The following is a 27,188-nucleotide window of genomic DNA, read 5'->3' as shown; positions in this document are numbered from 1 at the left end:
CTACCTGGGAAGCATTAAACAAATGTCACTAATAATATAGCAAGAGAACCCAACTTCCTGTGGCCCGATGATATTTCTCAGTAAATGGAAATATGAGTATTGGCCCATGAGTGTCAGTGCTGGGAAGGTTCTTTAAGTGGAAGGTATGGCTTCAGGGCCTTGTGTGGTTCAACATCCGCCCCGATGAAGTATCCATGACACAGACAGTAAATCTCTACCAGGGTGTGGCACGGTGTGCTTCTCTCTCTTCGCAGTAACTCAGCCTACCTGAGTCCAAACTTGATCTGGTGGAATTTATCAAGACTGAACACCAGCTAATGGCCCCCGAAGGCTTTAATACATATTACACACTGATATGAACATGTTGACCAAACACATAACATATTGAAGCCCAAACGGTAGTGCTAGACAAAAGGTTTAAACATACCACAACTGAATATCAAGACAATGGAAAGACACGTCCATGCCACTTCATCAGGAATTTCTGGGTGCAGTTTACATTCTGTAATTTCAAATTCATATATGGTAGATATTTTACAAGCTGATTCTAGTATGGTCAGACTTAATATGTTTAAACTCAACTACAGTGTGGCAATGTGGAGCAGAGTTATTATAGTTTTGTACTTTTTATTAGTTCTTATTTGTGTTTCTTTTTTAATTTTTGTTTTCAATTCAGTTTAGTTTCAGTTAGTTTCCAGAGTGGGTTTGCTCATTTCAGTTTAGTTTTTACTGCTGCGACAACAGCGCCATGGCTGGTGTTGTTTTCACCTCATCGGTGTGTGTGTGTGTGTGTGTGTGTGTGTCATCATAGCAAAATGTGTCATAGGTGACACCAATTGTAGAGGGATTTTTTTCATTATTGTATTATGGGGATATTTGTCAGGGGCAAGATTTAGGTAGTTCGAATAAATATAACAATACAAACACAACGTTTTGTGAAGGCAACTGACTCACAGTCATGTAGACATCACAGCCTCAAAAATCCAAGCTGACAAGACTCGAACTGAAATAAAATTAAAACATGTCCCATATGTTTTCATTTTATTTTATTTTTTCAAGTACACAGTATCGGTTTCACTAGTTGTATTTTTTTCTTCTTCTAAAGTCTAGTTTTTATTTTTATTTCAGTTACAAAAATGGTTTTTCAAACCTAGTTTTAATTTTTAGTTCGTTAAAAATAAAAATCCTGGTGTTTAGAAGGCTGTAGTAAAATAAACACAGTAACGATAATCGAGCAATTTGGGGGACACTTGACATCACTAATTCTAAAATCCAGTTAAATACATTACATATACTGTTGTCCAGGACGGCCTGAAGTGATGTAGTAAATGAAAGAGTAGGGTAAAACATCAGTCAGTAGGAGGCCTAATTATAAAGTAAAAAGGCGTGTGGTAAAATCAGTAGTATATTAATCATTCTTTCTCGTCCGTACAATGAGTTATTTGAATACCTTGTCTCGCCTGATACTAATAGCCTATGATGCACACCATAAATTACAGGTTATGCGGTTTTATATCAGCCCTTACAGTCTACCTGAGTGACATCACTTCCCGTTTCTTCCCTCTTAACAAACTCACCCACACGTTGCATCAACGCCTTGTCAGTAATCATCTCCTATTCACTCTTTCCTTGGAAAATGGAGTGGATGGTGGCAAACTACATCATTTCCAGTGCAATAAAAAAAGACGAATTCTCTTGAAGTCGCTGCGCCCTCCTCCATGTTTTTTCTTTTTTTCTGAGCGCAGAGGGGAGGAGGCGAGGTGAGGTGGAGAAGGAGGGGTGGGGTGAGCGTGCGCCCTCGGCAGACAGTCAAGCGCAAAAGACACACGGCTCATCCGCTCGCCTCCCCATTGACGTCAGTCCGGTATCACATGAACGAGCAGGGACCAATCGGCACGGCGCTGCCGGAGAGTGCTGGCTCCTTTACACCAAGATAGGGGGAAAAGACTGAATAAAAGGAAACCGTGCCAGTGAGCCTGTACTGACCACAAAACCCCACGGAGGAGCCTAGAGCCGCCGCCATTGGATATTTTCACCCGTTTTCTTATTATTCCCATGCGTTCCTGGCTGTGGATTATTCTGTTTGGCACTGGGGCGGACGGAATGGATAAGGCCATGGCCCTAACATATTGAATAGCTCGTTGGTGGTGGGGGGGTGGAGGCGAGACGCGCACCGTGGAGACAATTTATGGGGCATTGTGCGAGGAGGAAAATGGTGGATTATTTGCACTGTATCATAAAAACCTTCCTCCGTTTGGATATCCTGCCATAAGACACTGTTTGTGGCATTTCTGCGCCTGTCTCGGCCGTGTCTACAGTAACTCAGGTCGTGTTATAGCGGTTGGTAGGTAGGTACCCCCCCTCCAGCTCGATCCGAACGTCCTTATCCATTTCTAATTTTTTTTATATACATGTAGGATTCTTGTGTCCTTTCGACGCCTTCGCCCTCCCCTCCCTGAGAGTAACATTTGGAAACAATAAACTGTTGGATTACTGAACTATGGATTTCACCAGCGGCAGCGGCGGCGGCGGGGCCAACGAGCTGCACAACAACCAGTTTTATCAGTGCGAGGAGAACAAGCCTCTGCTGGGGGAGATGTCGGAGGGGAATAATAACACCAAGCTGAGCGCAGGGCCGTGCAAGAGGTCCCTGCACCACTGCAGCAGCAGCGGGATGCGATACAAGCTGCTGCACGAGGGGGACATCCAGGTATGCGTGGTCAAACACCCCCGCACCTTCCTCAGCAAGATCCTCACCTCCAAGTTCCTGCGGAGATGGGAGCCGCACCACCTCACGCTCACAGACAGCAGCCTGACCTCGGCCACCGTGAGTTGCTTTCTAGCCTCGTGTGTGTGTGTGTATGTGTGTTTGGTGTGTCTGTATAATATGCTGGGTTTCACATTCCTCAGGCAACTTTGGTGTTTGTCTTTTCTTGTCTGGACGCAACAGACGCACGCTGAGATTACGCACAGTCTGTTGTTGACGCAGTTTATAAGAAGAAGGCAGCGTGTTATTGTTTTTATGTTCCCCTCCGCTGATAATAGAATAGCTGTTGCCGAGGCCTCCGCCCCCACATCCCCTCCTCTCCATCACTACCATGTGCAACACCTTCTCACCGTACCTGTGACCCGCGGCCCTTTGGTTCTCACACTGGGGTGCAGGGGATGCACAACATCCCTTGAAGTGGAGGTTGCTAAAGTGTGTGCATGTGTATATGTGTCCCCAATAGACTATTATTTGGCCCCAGGAGGCTTTTAGCAGGTCTAAACTCTTCATCTAAATTATTAAACAACAAAGATCTTCTCTTATTAGTCCCTGGAAATAAAACCTGTCAGCAGGGGGTCTGATGGGCCTGTTAGGTGTGTGACATGAAACCAGCTGAGAACCCCTACTGCAGCAGCAGCCTGCATCCCCAGCCCAAACTGGTGTTTATGTGTTGCTCCCTGCCTGTCTTGAGAAAGGAGAATGTGCCATCTTCAATGATACTGGTATTATTGTTACTCTTACAATCTTAGAGGCCAGTTTAGCTTTAATGTGTGCATTCTTTCACTGTAGATCAGCTGTTGGGCTACTCAATGCATCCCTGCAATGCTAACAGGCTTATATGTCAGCATAAATATATGCATGGATATTTTAAACAGTAGTTGAGTGATAAATGCAAAGGAGAAGTGACTTAAACTCTGCTTGGTTATCTATCTATCTATCTATCTATCTATCTATCTATCTATTTATCTATTTTTTTTTCAGGACATCAGGATCCATTTTCCCCTCAACATACAATATCCTCATTATTTGAACATATTAACTATACACATGCCCCAGCCTGGAGGAATAATAGACACAGTGTAATTATTAACCACAAAAGGAGCCATGTCTATCGTAATAAAATGTAGTTGTTATTAATTGAGCAGAATAATACCAAAATAATAAAAGCCTTTATTTCCCCTTCTGTTATTATCAACACCTCTGACATTTTCCACAAAGCCAGGCCCACTGTTTTATCAACACACCTTGGTAGAGGCTTTTTGGATGTGTGCCTATCACACCCAAGCGGGGTGTGCTGAACTGCTTACTGCAGTGTGTGATGTCTCGGAGACTGTTATTATTGCAGAAAAGTGGACATAGTTGAGGGTCATTGCACCCAAATGTGGTTTACCTGCTTGTCTGCTGTTGATATATGGCATTTTAGTCCACTGTAAATCTCAATAATTTAGCTCAGTTAATTGCACACATTATGAATAATAATACAAGTTATTAAAGGAACCTTTTATGGGAAAATGCTTTTCTTAAAATATAAATGGATTCAATGGTCCTTCACAGTGATCCCTGGCTGGAGTTCAGTTTCATCTTCTCTTCATTTTTCACTACCCATGATTACGTTCTGATCACTAGTATACAGGTGCTTGTTGTTGTGGGTGTAACACAATGATGTAAGTCAGTGATGCACTGAAAGGCTATTTCATTGTGAATCAATGAATCTATGAGACATGTCTTGGTAGATAACACTTGATCATGAGGCATTAGGTCATGGAAGCTTCATTGTGGTGACTAAATAACAGTGTAAACACACCATACTGCTTTATGAATCACATGGTTTACTTTGAGGTAGTTTTCAGTAGATTCTTCTGGTGTACAGATTGCATGTTAAGAAGCCGATTGGTATATTTGTCCCCAGCAGTATATTGGCTCTGGTGCTCCATGTTAGCTTGTTAGCACACACTAGCTTATGTTAAACTACCCGATGGCTGATTGCTTTCTTGTAGTTCCTGTTTGATAACACACATCACGAGCTCAGTTTTACTGCTGACTTTTTTGCATCGCTTTCAAAGTAATAACACACAGCCTGCTGATTAGTTTAATGACTAATGGGATATTATTTAAGGCTAATAAGGTAGACTGCATGTAAACGTTTTAAAATGACCAGTGCTGAGTGATGACTTCGATATTACCAATTAGTACACCAGATTTCTTCCTAGCATTCAAAAAGAGAGTACATTTAAACCTGTGATAAATCAACCCCAATTGCCAGAATAACTGTTAGCATTGGGCATTTCTGCAAACCATGGATATGTAACTGTACATTATTAGCAGATATGTTGAAACTTCACAATTCAACAATGCTGTGGTTAATGTGGGTATAGATTTAGGCACAAAAAACTAGAAAAAGTTCATTTTTTGGCTTAAAATACCCGATATAGTGGCACAGCCGCCGTTGGACATGCATTGATGGCTCACTAAGAAACACCCACTCTTGGGGACACAATCACCATTGGAAACACAGCAGTAGCTTGCTAAAAACAACCAGTGCTGTTGTTTGTTGGTCTTGTTGGTCTCAAACAGTAGTCTGCAGCTGTGGTGCCTAGGTGTCACGCCATCCACCATCCCCTCCATCTCCGGATGACATAGTCAGCTCATTTACATGTAATCCCAACAGTGTCACCTTGGAATGTTGATATCATACGTCTGAAACGTACAAATGTAACGTATCCGTGATTTGCCAAAAAAGGTACAATGCCGACTGATTTCCATATCTGTTTGGTGCAGCAGAAACAAATCGTAAACACAACATTGCCATACACCTGTTTTAGGTCTTAAGTTTAAATGCCGAACCTGTTAGTAAACACTTGTTTATGAACACATTCAGCAGATATGGAGCATTTGGAGATGTGTTTCTGGCCACAATATAAGCCCAATATTCACTCTTTTTTTAGCTCTGATTTTGGTGTCTTCCAATTCCTAAAGGAAATATCAAGCCTTTTAGCTGCTAAATACTTCACTATGTCATTAGCCAGTCTCTAACTGTGTCTGCTGTTTCAGCCTGAGCAGGTAGTGTTAAAATGTTCAAAATATTAAATTAAGAAGGCACACTATATGGTCAAAAGTGTATGCTGTTGTATCATCATGATTGGAGCTTTATATTTTGCTAAGCATTTCTACACAAGGCTTATTCATGTCAGTTGCCAATGTTCAATGACCTTAGCAGTAGCTTCTCTTTCTATGGAGAGAAATTTTATAATTTCTCCTGGTTCTCTCAAGGATTGTTCTGGTAGGATAATTTGGATTGGCTGTGTATTATGGATTCAGACCAAACCATACAGCTAACAGTGTTGAGTAGAACGCATGACACCAAAACTCAACTTTGTGTACGACATGTTGGCTGATGAAAAGATCAACTGCAGGAGTGCCTTCCACAGTAGGGAGACAAGTATACACAACGGATGCTTGAGAAGCGAAAGAAGAAGCTGCTCTCTGTACAGCTATTGTACATTTAACAAGTTTCACTTTTGTGAGGAATCAGCTTGTATGAAACCGATGATGTTGAATGTCAACGCAGTCAGCGTCTGCATTGGTCAGACATAACATGCAGCCGAGTCACATCTGGCAGAGACAAGGCCTATAGGCAGCTACCATCCATTCCGCCATTTCTCATCTCATATGATCTACATGTGTGTTATAGACCAAGTTAGACTCAAGTTAAACACTATTTTGACCGGAATCTGTGGGTCTGTTGTGTATATTTGAAAGAATTCACAGTTCTAATTAACATCCAGTGGCTTAACAACTCGCTGTTTGGGGGTTTTGTATTTCTCTGGTCACATTACCTCGATGTGGTTTCAAGTGGCGTGCTGTGAGCTTCACTACATATCAGTGATTCTTTATTGATTGTCGTTGCAGTGGGAAACAGGGCAAGCCTTCGAACTTTGGACAGTCAACGGCAGCCCTCAGTGACAGTCAGGAAATCATCCCTGTGGGAGCAGGAGTTAGGCAAAACCCTATTTCTACATCTCTTAAGTCACAATTCATGGAAAGCATTTTGCATTTTTGGCCTTAAACGCTCATTGCTGTGGTGCTTTTGTAATGCCCCTCCCCAGGGTCCCTTGTCACTCAAACAATGAAGGGTGTATTTTTCCAGTGAATTTGTATTGTTGAAGCTTAAACTACCTCATCTGTTTACTCCGAAACAAACCTGAAATGGCTACTTGACAGTGTCACAAGCAGCTAATGTAAAAGCTTTCAAAGACTGGACATCCTATTTGTGTATTGTCAGTCGAGAAGGTAGCTCAGTAAGCTCTTTATTTGGCACACCTTTGTAGTCTAATGCAATCCAACACAACAGCTCTGCCATCACTTCTAACTTAAGGAGGCTGGCAATGTTCAGTTTGTGTTTATACTGTAACAGAGGTATTAATAAGTCAACTCGGGTACACACACACACACACACACACACGTATGTTAAGGGTGGGGGACAAAATCGATACAACAACGTATCGCGATATTTTTGCATCACAATATCGTTTTAATACAGGGACTCTTAAGCATAGATTTTTTTTATTATGTAAATTTGAAATATTACAAACACAAATTAAACTTCTTGTAGCCTACTAGATAATAATATCGATTTTCAGAGTCCACTAGATACAATTTGCTGCAATAAAAATGATTGAAGTGAGATAAACAGACTGAAAACTGAACAGATGTTGACAAAGTTTTCCATCGGGAACATAATTTGCAGTTGAAAAAAGGTAAAACATGATAATGTATTGCAACATATGTATCGCAATACTCAGCATATCACAACATGTTTAAAAAAGTATTGTGATAAAATTGTATTCTGGGGATTCCCATCCCTCATATATGTTAATTGTTGAAGTTGTAGTTAGTGGTGTGGTCATCCTGGATTGCATTAGAGGTGTTACCCATGTTTTACAGGTGTATCTATTAAACCATTAAGTGTGGCCTAAATATTTATTTATAAGGCTGTAACAAATAGCTGGAGGTGTCAAAGATCCACTCATAACAATTGTTATTAAAAATATAAATCAACAAGTGCTGTGCTTTTTTTTAACCTGGTATTTCTGCACAGTTGATGATGATTAGGTTATACTAATAACATTATACTGTTCCGGTGGTGGCTACGTAGGATTGCTTCTGACTTGTGTGATCCAAACATTCCAATAACTCCACAGCCTTTTTAGGTCTAAAGAGAAAAATGTATTGATAAAAGATAGAAGCAATCATTTCCAACATGTACAACATGTTCTTATCTAATAAAATATTCTGCTTCAACCCATATTTTTTTTTCTTAAGCCTTTCAAAAACAACATTTTCACTGCAGTCACAAAATTGTTAGCTCTCCCGCTTGCTGCACACAAAGGGAGGCACGCAGCTGTATTAAGAGGGTGGCATAGCAGCAATCTAACACCACCATAAATTACATTTATTCATTAAAGAAAGGTGATTAAAAAAAAAAAGACTAAGTCACTTAATCCGCTGAATCACTGTATGTATTAAGGATTCTGTTTGAGGATTATTTTGTCTTTCTTCATTTGAAAACCTCAAAAGAAGCTTCAAATGTAAAAAAAAAAAAAAAAAAAAAAAAAAAGACATTCTTTACAGCCCTACCTATGAATATGTGTCCACTTTAATGCATCATTTGAATTCCAGTCCAATATTCTTGGGGAATTATATCCATATAATCAATATTGTAATATGAAACTAGATACTGCCTTACATTTTGGATATTGTAAGTGTTTCTTTCCCTGGTTTTAGAGGCTGCATTACAAAGTTAAAGTTATAACATTTTCTGAACTTACCAGATTGTTTTAACCTTTCTATAGTGTTTCTTTACTCAATTAGTCATTACATACACACTACCAATGTTTATTTATCAAAAATCTCATTGTGTAAATATTTTGTGAAGGCCGCCATAATCAACCATACAATATCGTCGCAATATTGATCTTGAGGTATTTGATTAAAAATATTGCGACATTTGATTTTCTCCATATCGGCCAGCCCCAGTCCATTTGAGACGATTCTGCAGCCTATACGAGTTAGGTCCAGTGCCAACATTCAGTGCCAAAGCAGAAAGTTGTGTGACAACCAGGGGTGTAGCACATCACACTTTTAATGCAGATGTCACAGATCTGCATTTTACATTTGCCTTTTCCTGTAAGCACAGTCTTTACCTAACTTTATTAAGAGTTGTAGTTATCTAAGCCTAAATATACATTTTACTGTATTGTATTTGCAAGGATTACAAGAACTTTGGTAATGAGTGGAGCAAAAAAAAAAAAGAAACAAATCCTAGATTTTGCAGACCATTAATTGCTAATTTTGCCTGGCAATAGATGATTCCATTGAGAATGAAAGTTAATTCTTGACTGTGGAAACAATAGTTTGACCCCCCCAAAAAAATCTTAACTCAAAGTTCACTTTTTAGGTTTTTTTTTTTTTTTTTTCTTTAGCGAATCTTGAGGTCAAAAAGTTTAGCTGTGGATATGTGGGGTCTACCTACCTATCTACCTACTTTTGTTGCCTAACGCTACTGTATAGTCTTTTTTATCAGTATCTTTCTAAGGATCTCGCATGCTTATAAGGAGGTGCTTTATTGTTATTGCTTCAAGGAGACAAATGCTAACAGTCGCTGACTCTTGGGGCCTGGCTGTCATAAATTATCTCTAACCCTAAACCCCCACAGACTAATGGAAATGTTGTTGTTCTGTGAGCTAACAATGCACTTCAATGCTTTTAAACCATCAAGTGAATGCCATAAGCACTGTGCATTTCATTAACATAGCAGAGAGTATGAACATTACTCAGAATGGTGTCATTTATCATAAGCTGCCCTTTAGTGAACCATAGTCTGCTTTGTATTTATGACAGAAAACTGAATCTGACCTCAGTGGTAGATGATGCTAATGCTAATTCTTGTGTTTTGAATCAAGTCATGTGGGTGAATTATCCAGAGATTGTCTTGACTTGCGTGTTTGTGTGTGGATGGTGACACCCGTATACAGCGATCATGTGTCTGCGACTTGGCTTGTCGACGATGTCACATATTCTTCACTCTGTAAAGGCTGAAATATGAGGAAGAGGGTTTTATTCAGGCTGAAGCATGAATGTGCATTTCCTGAGTGGAGCTGTTGTGCTCTCTGTCGAACAGAGCGGTTATGTGGGCAGAAGAACAATGCTGACCCATTTGCCTTGCTCTCTTACAGAGAGACTCCTTCCAAAAAGGAGGCAAAGAGCGTTGACTCTGCGTCTCCAACAACATCCCCACGCACAGCAAATAATTGAGATGATTGTGAGAAAAGAGCTTTGTGAAAGTTAGCGTGGCTGCCAAGAGGGTTTCATTAGTTTCAGTAACAAAAACCTCATGAGTCCCGTTTCAGTTAAAGCAATGTTCGTTTTTCCAAATCTGAATTCCTACAAAATCGTTTTGTCCTATTATGAGACTTGTGTTGAAAATCATATTGTCAGTGTTAATTTCTTTGACTTTGAATAATTTAAGTAATGGACATACTGATGGGTGCTTCCAAAGTGTTTTTCTCTACGTGAAGACAGTAGTAGTGTGTTTGCGTGTGTGTATGAGAGAAAGAATTGTGACTCACTTTTCCTCATTTGACAGACCTGCCTGCCAGGACTGTAGTCAGAAACCTAACTTACATCACATTTGCGTAAGAAGGGCGCTAGTGCAAGTAAGCACTTCCTGTGTTGCGCCCCGCTCACAAAAGGCCTGACATGAAAGGAATCTGGTTGTGCTGTGAGCATGAAGGGCTCATTATAGGTAGCAAGGCGAGAGACGGGAGCCTTTTAGAAATCAATCAGGGGAACTTGAGTGTCTTCTGGTCACATCTGCAGTGCCTAATGATTACGTAAGAAGCCCCACCAAGCTATTTTAAAGATGGGACTTTTTTTAGTCAGGGTTGGTGTGATTCTCGGTGTCCATTTTGTTTTCACTGTAGATCTTTCGGGTGTTAAATTTACAAGGAATATTCAATTCAAGGTTATCCACACCATCACATTTGGCAGTATCTGAAAGGAAAGAGCAGTTATTACAGTATTTATGTATCTGATAAGCATACTGGTTTTACCCTGCAAGTCTTTTTTGTGGCTTGATGTGTGGGAGGTGTGAAAGTTTCAAAGTAACAACGTATGGGAACAACAACCAAGAGCACTTTTTTCCCCCACTGCAAAGGGCACAGAGTTGTCCTCCACATCACGAAAGGAGCTTTAACCAGATGTAGCTAAAACTGATCATAGTGGTTAGTAAAACATCCTGCAAAGCTAGAAGCTATTCTGTGTGTGAGTTAAACACCAGCAGGAAATGAATTGCTTTGTCGTGTGCCAGTATAGTGGTAACATCCAAACTGCCTAATCGGAGCTGAGTATGTAAAGTGACACGGCGTAATGTTTGCTGAACACAGAGGCACACAGAGGCCACATGTGAATTTACAGGCAAATGATTAAAGCTCAAATATAATGTAACAGTAGCACAAGTTGAGAGAAAAGTAAGCAGTATCTATCTATACTCCTTTCCCACTGGACAAAAAAACAAAACAAAACACTTAAATCTGCTATCATCATTTGGCTTTTGTCTTAAGTGGGAAAGGGCACAATTGGCATTCACTCCCATCAGCTCTGACAGGCTCAGACCAGCAGCAGTGGAAACATGAAAATCAGTCAGCACCAGTGTTGGGGAACCTACTTTAAAAGCATAGCTACCAATTACTTCACACTGTAAGAAACTGAACTACAGAAATTGAGCTACCTTCAAGAAAAATCTAGTTTGGTAAAGCAAAGCTACTTTGTTTCAGACTACTTTGTTAAAAAAAAAAAAAAAAAAGTTATAACAAAATATAACACAAAAAGTCACATGGGAGGAAAAAAGCCCACATATTCACAGGGCAAACATAAACCAAAAACTTAAACTACTCCACAGTCCAGGTGGGAGTACTGCACCAAGCAGGATTACTTTGTTAGCCAGATAACTTCTAATATAGCATGCAACAGCTTCTCTCAACATTTGTTAATAAAGAGCAATAACTGTGGCCCAATGGCATACATTTACAGTAAAGAAGTAATGGTAAAATAAATTAAAAAAAAAAAAAAGTAAAATGTATAATGTAAAATAATGTATAAAATGTATAATGTAAAATAATGTCTTTCATGTTATGGGCCAATATTATTTGTAGTTTCACTTGTAAACTAAATAAAAAATGCCAAAAAGGTAATTTCCCAACCTCAATCACTATGCAAATATGAATGGAGTTGAACCAACAGCAGGCTACAGCTAAAGATAGTTAAATTACTAGTTTAATTACATGTAGTTCAACACTTTCCAACACTGGCCGGCACCAAGTTCAAAAGAGACACTAAATGAAAAGGAAAAGAACTAACCACTGTAACATTTTTACTGCCTCCATGCTGCTTTCTACTGTTTACTAAAACTGTTTTCTGAAGCGTCTGTGATGTTAAATGTGACACATAGTAAAAACAAAAACAAAAAAAATAATCGTCATACTCGTTTACTGTAGAGCTGTGTACAAATCTGGTATTCTGGCAATGGGAATATTGCCTATTTTTAGTGCATTTCAAAAACCTGCATGCTTGAGCTATTTTTGGTGAAAATTAGGGTAAAAGGTTTACTAACATTGGCTAATATTAGCCACCATAAACTACTGCTCATACCAGACCAAGCATGCCTGTAGCATCAAAACCTCTGAGGGTACTGAATTGAACAATGGCACGATATATCGCTTATGAATTAAACTTTTCATTTGTAAGAAGAAGAATATGTTAATTCCTTTCTCCAAATTGACATAGTCTTGCTTCAAACAACTACGTGCCAATGAAAGTCAGCTACTTTAACCCTTTGTGATAAATGTAGTGCTACAACCAAGCTGTCAGGAAGTGATGAATCCTGAAACCCGGAAACTAGTTAGCATTTTAGCCCTCCCAGTTCCCTTGTCTTAAAGTCAATGGGTCAGATGCCTGAAATAAAGTCTGTGGTTAACACAAGCTAAAGAGACTTTCACACCTTGTTCTACGACTCAAAATGTGTCAATGAATTCCCCACTCGTAAATTTTGAAGCTTTTATGTGTCTGATAAAGGTGGTTGCTAACATGGCTGTAGTTTGTTTATAGCCTAACATTAGTGTTTTACTTCTGGAGATTGCAATTAGGATTCTAAAATTAGAAGAGTGGTGTTCATTTGTGAAGATTAATCTTGTTGAACAAAACGTGAATCATAAACGTTTGTTTGCCACAGAGCCTATTTTCTGTAATAGTCCAAAATCCAGTTGAAAAATCCCATAGGGTTTTTGACGTGGGAACCAGGGTGACGCTAACTTCCACTTGGCCTACAAAAAAACGTCATCCCTGGAGCATTCTGTAGCTCTTCTCACCTCTATAAGAAAGTATTTAAAGTTTATACAACTGTGGTTAACTAACACAGCATGCAGTCTTGGTCTCCTATTAGGCCTCAATGCCAAAGTTGGCCCTAATCCTAAACCCCTTTTACACTGCCAGATTTTCGGCGAATGTTGGGCCGTTTTGCCGGTAAGCTGCGTGACCAATAACCATCAAATGATGGGGACAGTGAAGGACGGGCCAACTTATGAGAGAATCGCCATAGGACTGACCAGCTGCAGCTTCCCTCAGAGCAAGGCTGTTTACGTCACATGCTGAGCTACACGTTTTGTTACTTGCTCACGCCCCCCATTGGCCTGAAAAAGGCACATTCTGTATGAACAAAAGTAGGCAGCCGGCATTTTGCCGCACTCCCCAATTTTGTTTTTATACTGCCAATGCTGACAGAAGACTGATTGGGCTTTCTTGCACATTTGCACAATTCCTATTTAAAAAGGGCTTTAATCTCAGTCATCTCTAAACCATGACACACGGTGTGTGTGTGTGTGTGTGTGTGTGTGTGTGCTAAAGCAGAATTAAAGGATGTTGTCAATAAAGTATAGATCCAGATCAGCATGTCACGCTGCTCCTCAAAGCAGAAGCAGCACAAGATAACTGTTAGTGATGGTATTGTTTTAATGCAAAGTAAAGGGAAGAGAAATGACATGCGGTGACTACAACCTATGAGCTCATACACACACACACACACACACACACACACACACACACACACATACACACATATACATATACAAGGCTCTGAAAGGTCCTGGGCAGGCCTCCAGGACAGACTGCAGTGCATGTTCATATTCAAATACTGGATCCTCCCAGTTTTGTTTGAACAATGCAGCCATTTGGCAAAGATTTGAGTTATAGTCAGGAATGATGGCGCTCTCCGCCATATTGATTTACGATATTTAGAATAGATTGGAATTGGACTCGTTCCCCTCATTCTGCCTTGTTAGTGTGTTTGCGAGTGATGGATAATGTGAAGGAAAACAGAGAAACTAAGAGAGTTTGCAAGGAACAAACTCTTGACAGGGAAGGGAGACTGCAGCCCTGCAGTGTCATACTCTGTGACTGTTTTTATGCCTCCATGCTGGCGACAGCCGTGGCCAGAGACATTATGTTTTTGGTTTGTCCGCCCTCCCATCCTTGTCTACAGGATATCTCAAGAACGCCTTAGTGGAATTTCATCAAATTTGACACAAATGACACACAAAAATGATCTGATTAGATTTTGGTGGTCAAAGGTCACTGAGACCTCACAAAACATGTTTTTGGCCATAACTTGAAGAATTCTTAAGCTAATATTGACAAAATTTTACACAAATATCTAATAGGATGATGTGAAGCCCTTTTATATCTGAAAGATCAAAGGTCAGCTTCACTGCGACATCATTATGTTCTTCAAAAACACTTTTCTGGCCATTATTCAACATCATATCTCAGGAACAGCAGGGGAAACATTTGGTCAGATACTGAATTGGTGACACTAATCTTGGATATCCACCTTGAAACTATGCTGATTGTATAAATCTGCTGCCAGGTTGAAGATGTCCATGAAGCATCCACCTTTCTTTGCAGGAATATCTGTATTTAAAGCCCTTTTTACACAAAGATCAGAATATAGGGTCGCTACAAGGTCTTTTTTTATGCCTCCCTTGCATTTTAACTCAGGACCAAATAGTGGCAGCATCATGCCCCCCAATGTGTGATTTTAGACAGCATGCTGGCATTGTGAAAGCATAAGAGGCATGATAGGCGTGACATGTAAGACAACATGCCAGACTCTAGTATGACTTATAACCTGTGTGTTGGCAGTATGTTGAAATTAACAAACAGTAACAAAGGCATTAACGTGGTAATAACAATCATTTACTGTCCCTGTTATATGGTGGCTGATCTCGTCCTCTACTCAGGGTAATGAGCTTTCAGACCTTATTGTTTTCCCAATTAGCAGACATTTATGGCTGCTGTTATTATTTCTTTGACATAGCTGCTAACTGCTATCAGCTACTTTTTAAATCTTCTGGGGGTGGTTGCACACATAACACGTCATCAAAATGACACATCAATTTTGTCTATGGTCCCGGCCTGCCAGCTGTCCCCTTTACACTGACATTGTTTTGTTACTACCTCTGATGCTGGCTTAAAGGTGAGATACCGCTGATCCCCAGAGCTATTAATTACTGTCTGCTGTCATGGCAACAACTTTTTGTCCTATCCTGTTCCTTTGGTTGTAACATAAGCTCATTGGTTTTGCTGATACTGAGCTTCAGGTGATTGTTGTTGCACCATGTAACAAAGCTCTCCGACTCCTCTGTAAAAAATAGTAATAAATGAAGACAGCATGTTTGTCATTGGAAATTTTTCATACCTGACAATATAGGGATAATTTCCATAGCACCAAAAATATCCTTCATGCCTTCAAAGTCCTCACTGCATATATTCAATGAGTCTGGACAGACATGAATGTAAACTGCAACTTGACTGGTTGGCGGAGGCATACAACCGCGAGGTGGTGATTCTCGTTAGTCATGTCTTTAAGGGAAACTGTGGGTTGTTTTTGACCATGATGAAAAAAAACATATTCAGCCAGGGCAGTGAGAAATCACACACACAGCACCCTTCTATAGTTGAGTGGTATGGTTGCGCTGTGCCTACTAGTTTGTATGATTTGGTGATTTATGTGCATGTGTCTCACCAGCTTTAAAAGCACAAATTAGGTCTGCCATGGAGTTTCATTATATTTCTTTGTCCTTGCTTATGTAGCATAAGCTATAGCTTACAAGTGTGATACAGGCTTCTGAATAAATACAGAAGAAGAAAATGGTTGAAATTAGAAAACTAAATCCAAACTAGAATGAAACAAAGACCACAAAGAAATGTTTTTTTTTCCAAGACTGCACATTTGCTCAACTATTAATTTCAATCACAATTTTGGCTTCCCACAATTAAATGAACATTATTGACTGCAATACTGACAAAACTCCACTGCATATCAAATCAAGCTCTTCCAAAACCAACAGCCATAGCAGCTGTTATGCAGCTGCGTGCACACCCTGCAGTGGATGCCTGTGAAAAACTGCTCCCTCAAAATGAATCTTCATTTATTGTTAGAAAGTACAGTATTTTGGATTTAGCACAAGTGATGTTAAGCAAGAACAAATAATATGCAAAGAGTGCATGAGACTTTGAGCCGGCCACCGATGCCGTTCAACATTGATATTTGGGTGAATTTAGGCTGTGATGTTTTGCAACCAAAATTCAATGTCAGGACAACATCTAGTGCCAACGTCAATTTGATGTAGGATAAGGACGAGAGCTGACATTGATATTTAATTGTTTTAAGTTATATTGTTAAGTAACCAAAATCAAACATCTTCCAAACATCTCATGTCAACATTATCTTGACATAGAATAATGACATTTAGTCGTAGTATGGGGAACAAAACCCAACGTCTGCAAAACATTGTAATGTTAACGCCCATACAATGTGAAATTTTAACATTGTTAGACATTAAAATAATCGTCAACCTGATTTTCATTGCAACCCAAATCCGATGAAAGAATCCAACGTTTTTCTGACGTCATATCAATGTGCGGTGCTAGCTGGGTTGTGATTGCGCCACAACACAGCTAACATGTTCAACCACCTGAAAAAACACCACAAACTGCAGTATGATGAACGTATGAGGGCCAAGAAGAACATCACGTCACCTCACTGAATGCCCGTCCGTGTCCATGGTCAGCTCAGACATCCGTATAAGCAGCACTGTACAGCGTGTCACCACATCCATTAAGCTCCCAAAGGCGGACTGAAATAACCAGTGCAGTTACATTCCATTTGGCCAAAGATGTATGTCCAATAAACACTTTTATCTTTATTTTGCCTCTAGGAGATGCACTGAATTAAGGTGAAAAGAACCTTATTTTAAGTCTTATTTGGATGCAAAGGTTAGTACATCATGTAGCAAAACGTGAAAGTAACAGCAGTGATCAGCTGATTTAAATGTGAAAGTGCAATGAAAATATTTTGTCCCTCAAATTGATGATTAATCATGATTATCATATTAGTCGCAATCGCTCAGCCCTAGCTTTTAATGTGGAAAAACAGGAATATTGACTTATTACATTATGTATTACATTTTAGTTCGTCATCCTCAGCAGTAGCTATAGCTGTTGACTCTTCTGCATGAGAGCCAACAAGCGATAAAGTGGATGACGAGAAGTCATAAAGTCCTGGAAAACTATTTTCCATTACAAGCCATTCTGCGTCTCACTGTTGTTTTGGACCACAGTCAACAGAACAGTAAGACAGTCTTCAGAGATGAGAATGAGCATGTATACAACAGAAACTGACAAAGATCACGAAACAAGTATTCGACGTTCACACAGGGGTCAGAGGTTCTAGCTTTTTTTTTAGCCTCATTAATCCAACAAGCTGTTGTCATAAACAATGTGTGAGATCTGTGGATAAAAGAAAAACTAAAAAGAAAAAGACAGAGAAAGTCAGGGTGGAGGAAGAGCTGAGTTAGTAATGAGAGGGTGATGTGGTGAAAGACAGTCAAGGAGAGGTTAAATGATGTTCAGCCTGCATGTGGGAACCAGAACTAGATTATGTGAACCCACAGTTCATCGTACGTGACACATTTAAGTCAACACTGCTCTCGTCTCATTGGCTGTCTTTTAAAACAGTCTGTCATTACCTTTGGTGGAGGCTTCGATATTAGTCATTAGCAGTGACCCTGTTTGAGTTCAGAAGTTCAGCGCTACATATCAGACCAATCGCAGACCCACTGTATGGGAAAAGTTAAGATGATCATGTGACACCAGTAAATTTACTATTTAGAATATTTGTTAGATTTCTTCTTTGCTGTTTATTTAAATCCATGTTGCTCTACTGTCAATAAAACTCAACACTTCCTACAGATGTGTTAAGTTAAAATCCTGAAGGCTTTTGATGTTAAATATCTGTGCAGGAAGCACTGAGTTTTATCGACAGAAGCTTAAAGGGATACTTTGCTGATTTACAGGCAGGTTTGTACTATAACAGTGTGGGTAGTTTGTTTAAATAAACTGTGTTACACTTGCTTTCATCTTGCCAGTGCCCAAATCTTCCTGCTCATTTGACAACCAAAATCTCAGCTGGCTCAAGGGCTGTTGCATGAACGACAGATTGTACTTCCTCATTTTTTTTACACCTGTGGCCACCACGGACACAAAAAGCATAGAAGTGGATCAAGAGAGAGACCTGCCCCTCTCTCTCTGTCTCTCTCTCTTTCTCTCTCTCTCAAACTTGGATTAAACTGTGAAACAAGGCAGCGCTGATCAAAAATGAACCAAACCATGAACCAACCATTTTAGTGTACTGTGTAACTGTAATAAGAGAGTGTTTGTAACCAGCCGGCTGTCTTATTGTTTTCAGATGAGCAACATCCCCCACCAGTGGGAGCATTTATAGACTTAATCACCATGACATCATGCTAATTGCCACTCTAGACAACTGTCAATTGTTTTGAACTGCGGAGATGTGGAAAATCGGCAAACTTGTTTATTTCTGTTGTCTTTTCAGAACTGACTGTAACATTTAAAGATATATAGTTAAACATTGTGGACTGTCCTTTCTCCTATTTCTGCCGTGTTTATTGTATGTACTGTGTTGCTTTGCTAGCGTCTTTACTAAACCAAATTTACCAGCATTAAAAGCTAAGCAATGTACTGCTGTGGATGGGGGGGCACAGCAAAACATATTTCAGCCACTTTCAATGACCTGCCTAAAATAGTTATTATCAGTTTAAGTGTATGTTATATTTGGACTATTTTCACCACTTTACCTTACATGCTAACTGATCAAGGCAGCGATAGACCAGTAACTCCTGTGTTCCAAATTGTTTTTGTCAGTGGAGTCTGGTGGCTTTGAGATAACAGCCTTGGTTCCCCTGTTGAAAAGGGCTGTCTGAAAGCAAGGTAAAGCTGTGAAAATATTGAAAATATAGCTCACCCTTAGCTGATATAATTTGTTTTACGTTTGCCTTCTTCTTATAGGTGGCTAAAAACAAGCCAATTAAGGCAGTGCATGCTTAGTGCTGTTTAATTTTATGTACGTGATGCAGGTATTTTCTACACATAAGTTATTTTTAACAAACACTGTTTTTCGGTCTCTTGGTGTGGTGCGGAGCAATGCATTCTTCTATTTGTAGTTTTTTTTGTTGTTGTTGTTGTTTTACCTACCTGCCACAGCCTTTTTTCTCTGTTTTCTCCAGTCGTGTAGCACAAGTTGCATAAGTATTTGCATCTTTCTTATAAAAACAGACACACAGAGCAGCAATGATGAGTGTACTGATAGTGTTTTGTACTCTACATTTATCTTAAGATTGTGCGTTGACAGCAAGGTGCAGCTACAGCAAATAGAACAGGACCAAATCAGGACACGAGAACATGTAAAATAAATGTATACAAAAAAACTTGAATATAAGTCTGTTTTGTCAAAAAAAAAAGGCCTCATAAATACACCCACTATTATTAGCTAGTTAACACTAGCTGCATGGCTGTTTGGCCTCAAATGTGTTCCAAAAGTGACTTTAGTTTTAGTTTGTAGCATCCAAAGCACTTGCCATGTTTTTTTTTTGTTGTTGTTTTTTAAATGTGTAAATTGGAGTGTAAGTCAGTTGTTGAAAAAGGCTCAAAAGAGAACTGTTAGTGTTGTATTGTCCTGCCTCCTTATAATGACGTCTTAAGCTCATTCATCTGTGGCCCTGCCAGACCACAATGAGATGTGAAACCATGGCCTAACTTTGAGGAGCCACCCTTTAAATGTCACACTGGCCAAACCAGACTCTTATTTAAAAAAAGGTTTCTCTTTCTTTTTGTGAGCCATACTTTTAAGCTGACTTTAAGTTGTATGGTACGCAACAAAGGCATTCATCTGTCCAGTTTTCAGTATTTTAGAATGCGAAAAAGGAATGCAAATGTGTCCCTGAAATGCAGTCAAGCTAAGGTTAAATTGTTAAAATGCAACATCAGTCTGATGAATGAAATGATGTGCTCATGCAGACTCATGCTGAACAGTTTTGGAGTTACTCCTCAGTATCTCTGCACTTAATATTTTGGTCTGACAAGTTGTTTTTCCTTCCATCTGGTAGTGTTAACTCTAGTTGTGTTTAGCCCTTGTGAAACTCCTGTTGTTTCATATCTACTCAGCAGTTCAGTTGCAGATTGACTGTGTGTCTGTGGAATGTTAAAGCATGAACATGTACGTATAGTTTTACATCACTAGAACTAGAGCTTTGTGGTAAACAATTTACTTACTTTTGATTTAAATAACTGAACAGTGGAAAGATATTTAGGCATGTGATTCACTCTGTGTTTGTGCACATCTGCCACGTGTCAAAATACTGAACGTTGACCTGCTACTACAGAGAATAACCATGGCTCACAGCAGTACAATGTTAAGGCTCATTTCCCAATATAACCTTCCTTGATAACCAGAGCTGTACATGCAGGGTTCTTTTCCACAATCTGATTTATAGTTTTGTTTGAGCTAACATTATATTTGGATCTAAGTGTGGAGTTACTTACATTTTCCAGCTGTTGCACTCCCATTCGCTTAGGCCCAGTGGTGGACTGGGCCTAAGAGAGCTGATGCTACTCCCTCTACACCCACTATTATTGTTTCATTGGTTTTGTCACTGGTCTCATTTTTTTTAACTTGCTGCTGTTGTGTTGTTAACATGGTTTAGTTTGCTGCTGCGATTTTTGGTGGCAGTGGTTGCTGTTTGGTTGTTCCTGATTTTCACTGGTGCCATTTTTGGGCATGAGGTTTTTTCGTATTGTGGTTGTTTTTGCTGTTTTGTTGTGGTTAGTTGTCGCCATTTTTGTGTGTTTAGTACATGCTGATGTCACTCTGTAAAGTTGCTAAGTATTGACTCTTTTGTTCACAATCCAAGAGTTCTTTATTTTGTATTCAAAGGCCTGGGATACTTAACCTATCAAGCTTTTAAAGTCACGTATTGACCACATTCCACTGCAAGTCTGTTAGTAAGAATAACAAAGGAAAAAACGTATATCCAAAGTCTTAAAGCCACCAGCTTTCTAGGACTTATCCCAGTATATATTTTTATCTGTTGGTTTTTGTTTGTTTTTTTTAAATTAGCTGTAATTATAGCATTGAATTACCTGATGTTTATTTGATGTTGTATTGGGCAGTGAACAATTATTTTTAGCATCAAGCATCCATTATTCATTTTTAATTTAATCAATTTATGTAATTGATCAAATAATCATTTAGTCTTCAATTGTTATGACTATTGCCAGTCACAAGTTATCTTCATTTTTTGTTTGTTTGTTTTGTTTTGTTTGACCAATAGTCTAAGACACAAATTTATTCAGTGTATAATGATATAAGGAAGGCTGGATTGAAAACCAAGCAATGTGGACAGATGTCCTTGGGCCCCCAGGGCCCCATAGGATCCAATATAGTGTGGTAATTTGAGTATTTGCGATATCTTTGGTGATGTGTACCATTACATGTTTTTGGAAACCAGGAGTTCTTCTTACGTGTGCCCCAAAATGTGCTCTTATCTTTAGGGCCTTATGAATGTGTTAAATGCATTTCATTCTTCATAAAACATTTGTCGAGCCAATTTTTGGAGGAATCTAAAACATTGTTCACATCCATGTTTGCTAGCATGGAGTCTTTCTCCTCGCTGTTTTTTATGTGCACTGTGCTACATTTCTTGGCACATGACCACCACTATCTGCTGATTAGTTGCTACAGCATGAAAGGATTGCCTGAGTGTTCATCTGTTTGCACAAAATACAGTTAAAACGGGGAGCCACTTTCAAAAACATTGCTTTATAGCACAACTAGTGGTTGAAAATTCCAGTGTGTCCCTTTAAATTTGGTCCTATGTCTTTACCTGTCTTGTAGAGCCCTATGTCAAAATTTACGTGGTGCATTTTGCTGAATAAATCGCGTTTAACAAAAATTGGTGGGGCCCCCCAGTCAGGTTTACCCTGGGGCCCTTTTTGTGGGTTAATCTGGCCATGGAAATGAGACAGAGTGTTAGAAAGAAACGAATTCTTATATTTTTGAGGTAAAAAACAAAAACAAAAGTTTGACATGAAAAGTTGCTTCAAAATTGTGGACCTGTTGACTAATCATAAAATCAACTTTTTATTTAGTTATACTGAGCTAGTTTCTCACAGTGCTCAGTTACTACATTGTTTGTCTTGTATGTGATGTGCATTCTCACGCAGTCTGGCATCTTGATAACAAACATGGCCATAATTTGTAGGAGCTGTAATTAATTTCAAGATAATTTTGAGTCAAGACTTAAACGCTTTTATTATTGGCATGAAAAGTTTCTTGGAACTGTGTTTTCACAGAAAGTAGCAGTGACAAACCACAGACCCTGACACCAAACAGCTTACTCAACAGTACTGCTTTCTGTCCTCCTCTCTGTGAATGCCTGCACGACTTGATGACAGATCACTGCAGATCAACCAGCTGTGTGTTTTCGTCCTGCAAGTTTACGAGCAGCAATTTGGTTGTTCCTAAGCAAATGGAGAAGTAGAGCAGCTTATCGTTCAGGGAAGTGACTCTTTAATGCCCGGTGACGTCACACACGAGTCCAGTAGCTTCCCATGACTTCCGCAGTGTGTGTCCCTAAGTGGAGTATTTGACATGTTTATGCTAGCGTGCGATCAATCTGTTGGTCAAAGCGAGGGTCTTTGATCATATGTCCTTGGTCACTCCTCAAATCTGAGCAAACGCTGAATGTCCTTTTGTTTAAGAGCTAATGTTGTGTGATTATTGGTAAATATGAAACCGGGGGAACACAGGATGTGTAATGACGTTGTTTGCTTGATGATGGGAAGACCAAGAAATATGCACTCAAATGCCCTCTTATTCACTCACTATCTGTCTTCAGTAGCAGGGTTGTTGTTGTCACTCTGTGAGACACAAGCAAACACACAGGCTGCAAAAGACCACAGAGGTTTCATATTAACCAAAGTTGATTCACTGTCCACAATATTTAAGTCTTGGTTGACATGCCTACACATTTACCATCCTGCTTTTTTACATAGTTTGTTCATTACACAGGTGCTTATGTATATGTGGTGTTTTGTGACACTCCATTTTTATTGTTAGAAATAAAAGATAAGGAAACAAAGTAGGAGGAGAGAGACAAGGAGAAGAGGGCGCAGAGAAGTAAAAGAAGAAGATGGGAAGATGAGAGAAAATGGGGTATAAGGAGTTGTAGAATGAAAGCAGATTGTTAAAGGAAGGGTCGAAGGACACATTTGGAGTTAGGGTTCAAAAAGATAGGAAAAAGAAGGACCAGAAGGCTTAAAAGAAGATGAAAACATGAATGGTGAGAAGCAATGAAAATAAGTAAAAGGGAAATAAAAGAAGATGAGGAAAGGGGGATAAGGAGGGAAGGTAGAGAGAAGGAATAAAGGGAGCAGATAAGGGTGTGAGGATGGAGAAAGGGGAAGGAAAGGAAAGCAGAAGTAAAATGAGTGAGTAAATGAAGGAAAAAAGAGAAGAAAGAGAAGATGGAGTGGAGAACAGGATTGAGATAGGAAGAAGAAAACAGGAGGAAAAGAAAAAAGGAGAGATTAGCAAGGGGTTAAAAAAGGACAGGAGGGAGCAGATAAGGGAAAGAAAAGGACACAGGGAAATCAACAGAAGATAATAAGAGGAGGAGAATAAAAGTGGAGGGGGGAGGGAAGGATGGAAATAAAGTAGATTTTAAATTTCTTCCACTCTCTCTGGCTGTTGATGGGTTTCCTGCTTTGAGTCATGCAAAATTAGTATGTTTTCCCTGCCCTGCAGCGCTCTGTGAACATAACATATCAAGGAGCTGATACGGGTTGTTGATCAGTGACTCAGTGTTTACATGCAGTGACTCCTCTGGCTTTCCAATGTCACGCCGCACCTGAAAGTTAAAGACAGGCCTTTTTCTATATACTTCTTATTGAAAAGTTTGTCTCACATACTGATGGTGACACATATGTACAATAAATGATCACAAATGTCACATTTTTTTAAGGCTTGGTACATTTCTCAAACAGCTGAGCATTGTAGTTTTAATTTCATCTGTGGTGGATTAATGTACATGTTATGGTGCTCTAGTAAGTACAGTATTTCTGGCAGCAGGAGTGTGTATGTGGGATTGAGTCAAAATAAACTACAGTGTGTGTATGTTCATGGTAATGAGGGAACATGTCACCCAGTGCAACAGTGTGGCTCACTGGTGTGTATTTCATAGTTTTTGGACAACGGCAGAGATAAGATATGATTGCTTTGCTATGATGGCTTTGATACACTCACACAAGAATTGTTGTAATAATTGCAGGATGCATTCATTGTTGGTTTTGGTCTTATCACGGTATTTCTCGACTGTAAAAAAAAATTTTAATGTCACTAGTCATATCCTTTAACTTTTCAACATTGTGTTCAGCAGTATTCAAATGACTAAAGCACTACTACACCAGTATTGTCTTTCAATCCTTCCATCGGTTTTATATCCATACAGTATGAAAGTCAGCTTGTGGTCACTGTGAAGCTAATTAGAATCAAGTTTATTTTTTCACAATACATAAATGAATGCTGGCACCCCAGCTGGCACCAGATGTCAATGTGACATCAGAAAGACCCTAACAATAAGAATTTCACATTGTGCGAACATTAACATTATGACATTTTGCAGATGTTGGGTTTTGTTCTCCATACCTCACAACTAGGCCTGTCGCGATATGCAATAAGTCGGTTAATTGCACGGTAAATTAAAAGGGAGACGGTAACTTTTCTGGATGCGATTAATTGCCATATTCATGTGTGTTTGTTTCCCTCGTCTCTCTCCACCAAAGAGACTGGACGACAAGAGCGTTCACTGCCGTGCATCGTCTGGCAGCCAGGTGAGTTGGTTAATTAGCATAATGAACGGAGGGAAAGCTCTTGCCATCGAGTGTCTTTGTCTCTGTGGGGGAGGCGGGGCTATGGGCTACACACACGCAGTGCGGTCTTCGTGAGGGGGAGACGAGGCGGAGAAAAAAACAGTTGAGCGTAAGAGAAAGACAGAGAACTTTTTCTTAAACCAAATGGCACGACCCCTGTGTGGGAGTATTTTGGATTTAAACCAAATGACAGAGGGGAGCCCAGTAATTTGGACGAGCCGGTGTGCTGGGTTTGTTCTAAAACCGTCTCAACAAAAAGAGCGAATATGACAAACTTAACTGCACACCTGAGAGTGACAGACTGACATTTATTTAGATACTTTTAAATGTTATTTTGGATATTTAAAAAAAAAAAAAAAATTGCATTCCTAAATATTCTTGTTAAATAAATGTTTATTTGTCTTTAATCTTTAAAAGGGTGTACTTGCATCAATATGTCTTTATTATCATTATATAAGTTTAAAAAATGGTCTAAAAACAGCAAAATTACAACAATAATAAAAATGGTCTTAAATACACAATATTACGCAATATTATCACTTATCGCAATAATTTCTGATGCAATTAATTGCTCAGCAAAATTTGTTATCTTGACAGGCCTACTCACAACTAAATGTTGTTATTCTACGTCAAGATGACGTTGGCATGAGACATTTGGAAGAGGCTGGATTTGGGTTACTTAACAACACAACTTAAAATCAACAAAATATCAGTGTCATCTGTCATCAGTTTTCTACGTCAAATTGACGTTGGCATTAGACGTTTCACCAGAAGTCACAACCTAAATTCAACCAAATGTCAACATCTAATGACATTGGTAGCAAGCTGGGAAGTTGCAAGTTGCACTTTTAGAAATGGTTTGCAATGACGTATGACAGCACACATAATTTGTGGTAGCCTAAATAGTTTAAAACCAAGCAGCGGCCTTCAAGGCTGAAAAATTAAGCCAATGCGGAAGTGCCAAAAAATGCAATTCATGGAATGACCAGTAGAGACTGGCTCCAAAACAATAAATCCCCATAGACCTGCATGTTAAAATGCCCAACTTTACAGAATAAACATGTTAATGCTAACCTCAACATTCATGACAACTGTACAGGGGGTAACTGTTTTTATAACTTACCCATTTGCATTTTACTAAGGCCCAAAGTTACGCATATTTTAGGGCAGGGCCTCTTGAGAGACAAGCTGTCTGTGAGGCATTACTAAAGTCAATGAGTCAGATCCATGCCTTGCTCCTCCACAGCTCCAACCTCTCATCCAAATTTAGTTACCTTTGCTCCAAAAAACCAAGATGGCGACGGCATCCTTAAAAGTTTTAATGTTTTTTAAATGTTTTACAAATTCTCTGTTTTCATGTCAGCTCAAGGATGAAAAAACTCTCAAGAATATATAAGCTGACATTTTGGAGATAAAAGGTTTTCACTCAACAATGATACAAATTTATTCATGCTCCATGTGTCCTGAATAATATCCCCTCATTGTTTCTTGCTTCGATATGATCAGCATTGGTGTTTCCAATATTTTTGAAATACAGTGCATAGGTCATGCTTTCTTTCTTTCTTCTTCTTTTCTTTGTTTTCCTTGCTCCCTGTCTGCCTCTCCATGGAAACAAAAAAAAAAACAAAAAACAAACATAACATACATCTACATCCTCTTGTTTCTATGGTAACACAGCAGTGAGGAGACAAGAGGAGCTGCAGCCTCCTCCAACCCTCCTCCATGATGAAAAGCAGAACGGAAAGAGATAGAATGAGACAAAAAAAGAGATAAAGAGAAGACCGGGAGCAGGAAAACAGAGTCGAGTAGAAAGAGGGAAAGACACAGTCGGAGAGAATGAGAGAGAGGGAGAGGAAGGGTAGAGGGAAGCAGGCAATCACTGCATGCTCTTGTGCAGGATGGAGTATCTATGGTAACCTCGGCTGGTTATCAGAAAATTGAAGTCCCTTCTGTTTGTCTCCATTCTGCTCTGCCTCTGCCTATTCAGAAACACCATTTATCTCCCCCTTCAGCACACAATTTC

General features: G+C 39.4%; 1 protein-coding gene across 1 annotated transcript in view; it reads left to right on the top strand.

Moving 5' to 3' along the window:
• Window positions 1-1,892: 1,892 nt before the first annotated feature.
• cmip (c-Maf inducing protein) overlaps window positions 1,893-27,188 on the top strand; it is a 56,493-nt gene continuing 31,197 nt past the window's right edge. The window contains exon 1 of the mRNA XM_033635340.2: window positions 1,893-2,827. Coding sequence (XP_033491231.1) covers window positions 2,501-2,827 — 327 coding nt within the window. The 5' untranslated portion in view covers window positions 1,893-2,500. The remainder of the gene's footprint in view (window positions 2,828-27,188) is intronic.

The sequence above is a fragment of the Epinephelus lanceolatus genome, chromosome 5, assembly GCF_041903045.1.
Source record: "Epinephelus lanceolatus isolate andai-2023 chromosome 5, ASM4190304v1, whole genome shotgun sequence".
Lineage (NCBI taxonomy): Eukaryota > Metazoa > Chordata > Actinopteri > Perciformes > Serranidae > Epinephelus > Epinephelus lanceolatus.
This window is presented reverse-complemented; position numbering and strand designations above follow the sequence as displayed.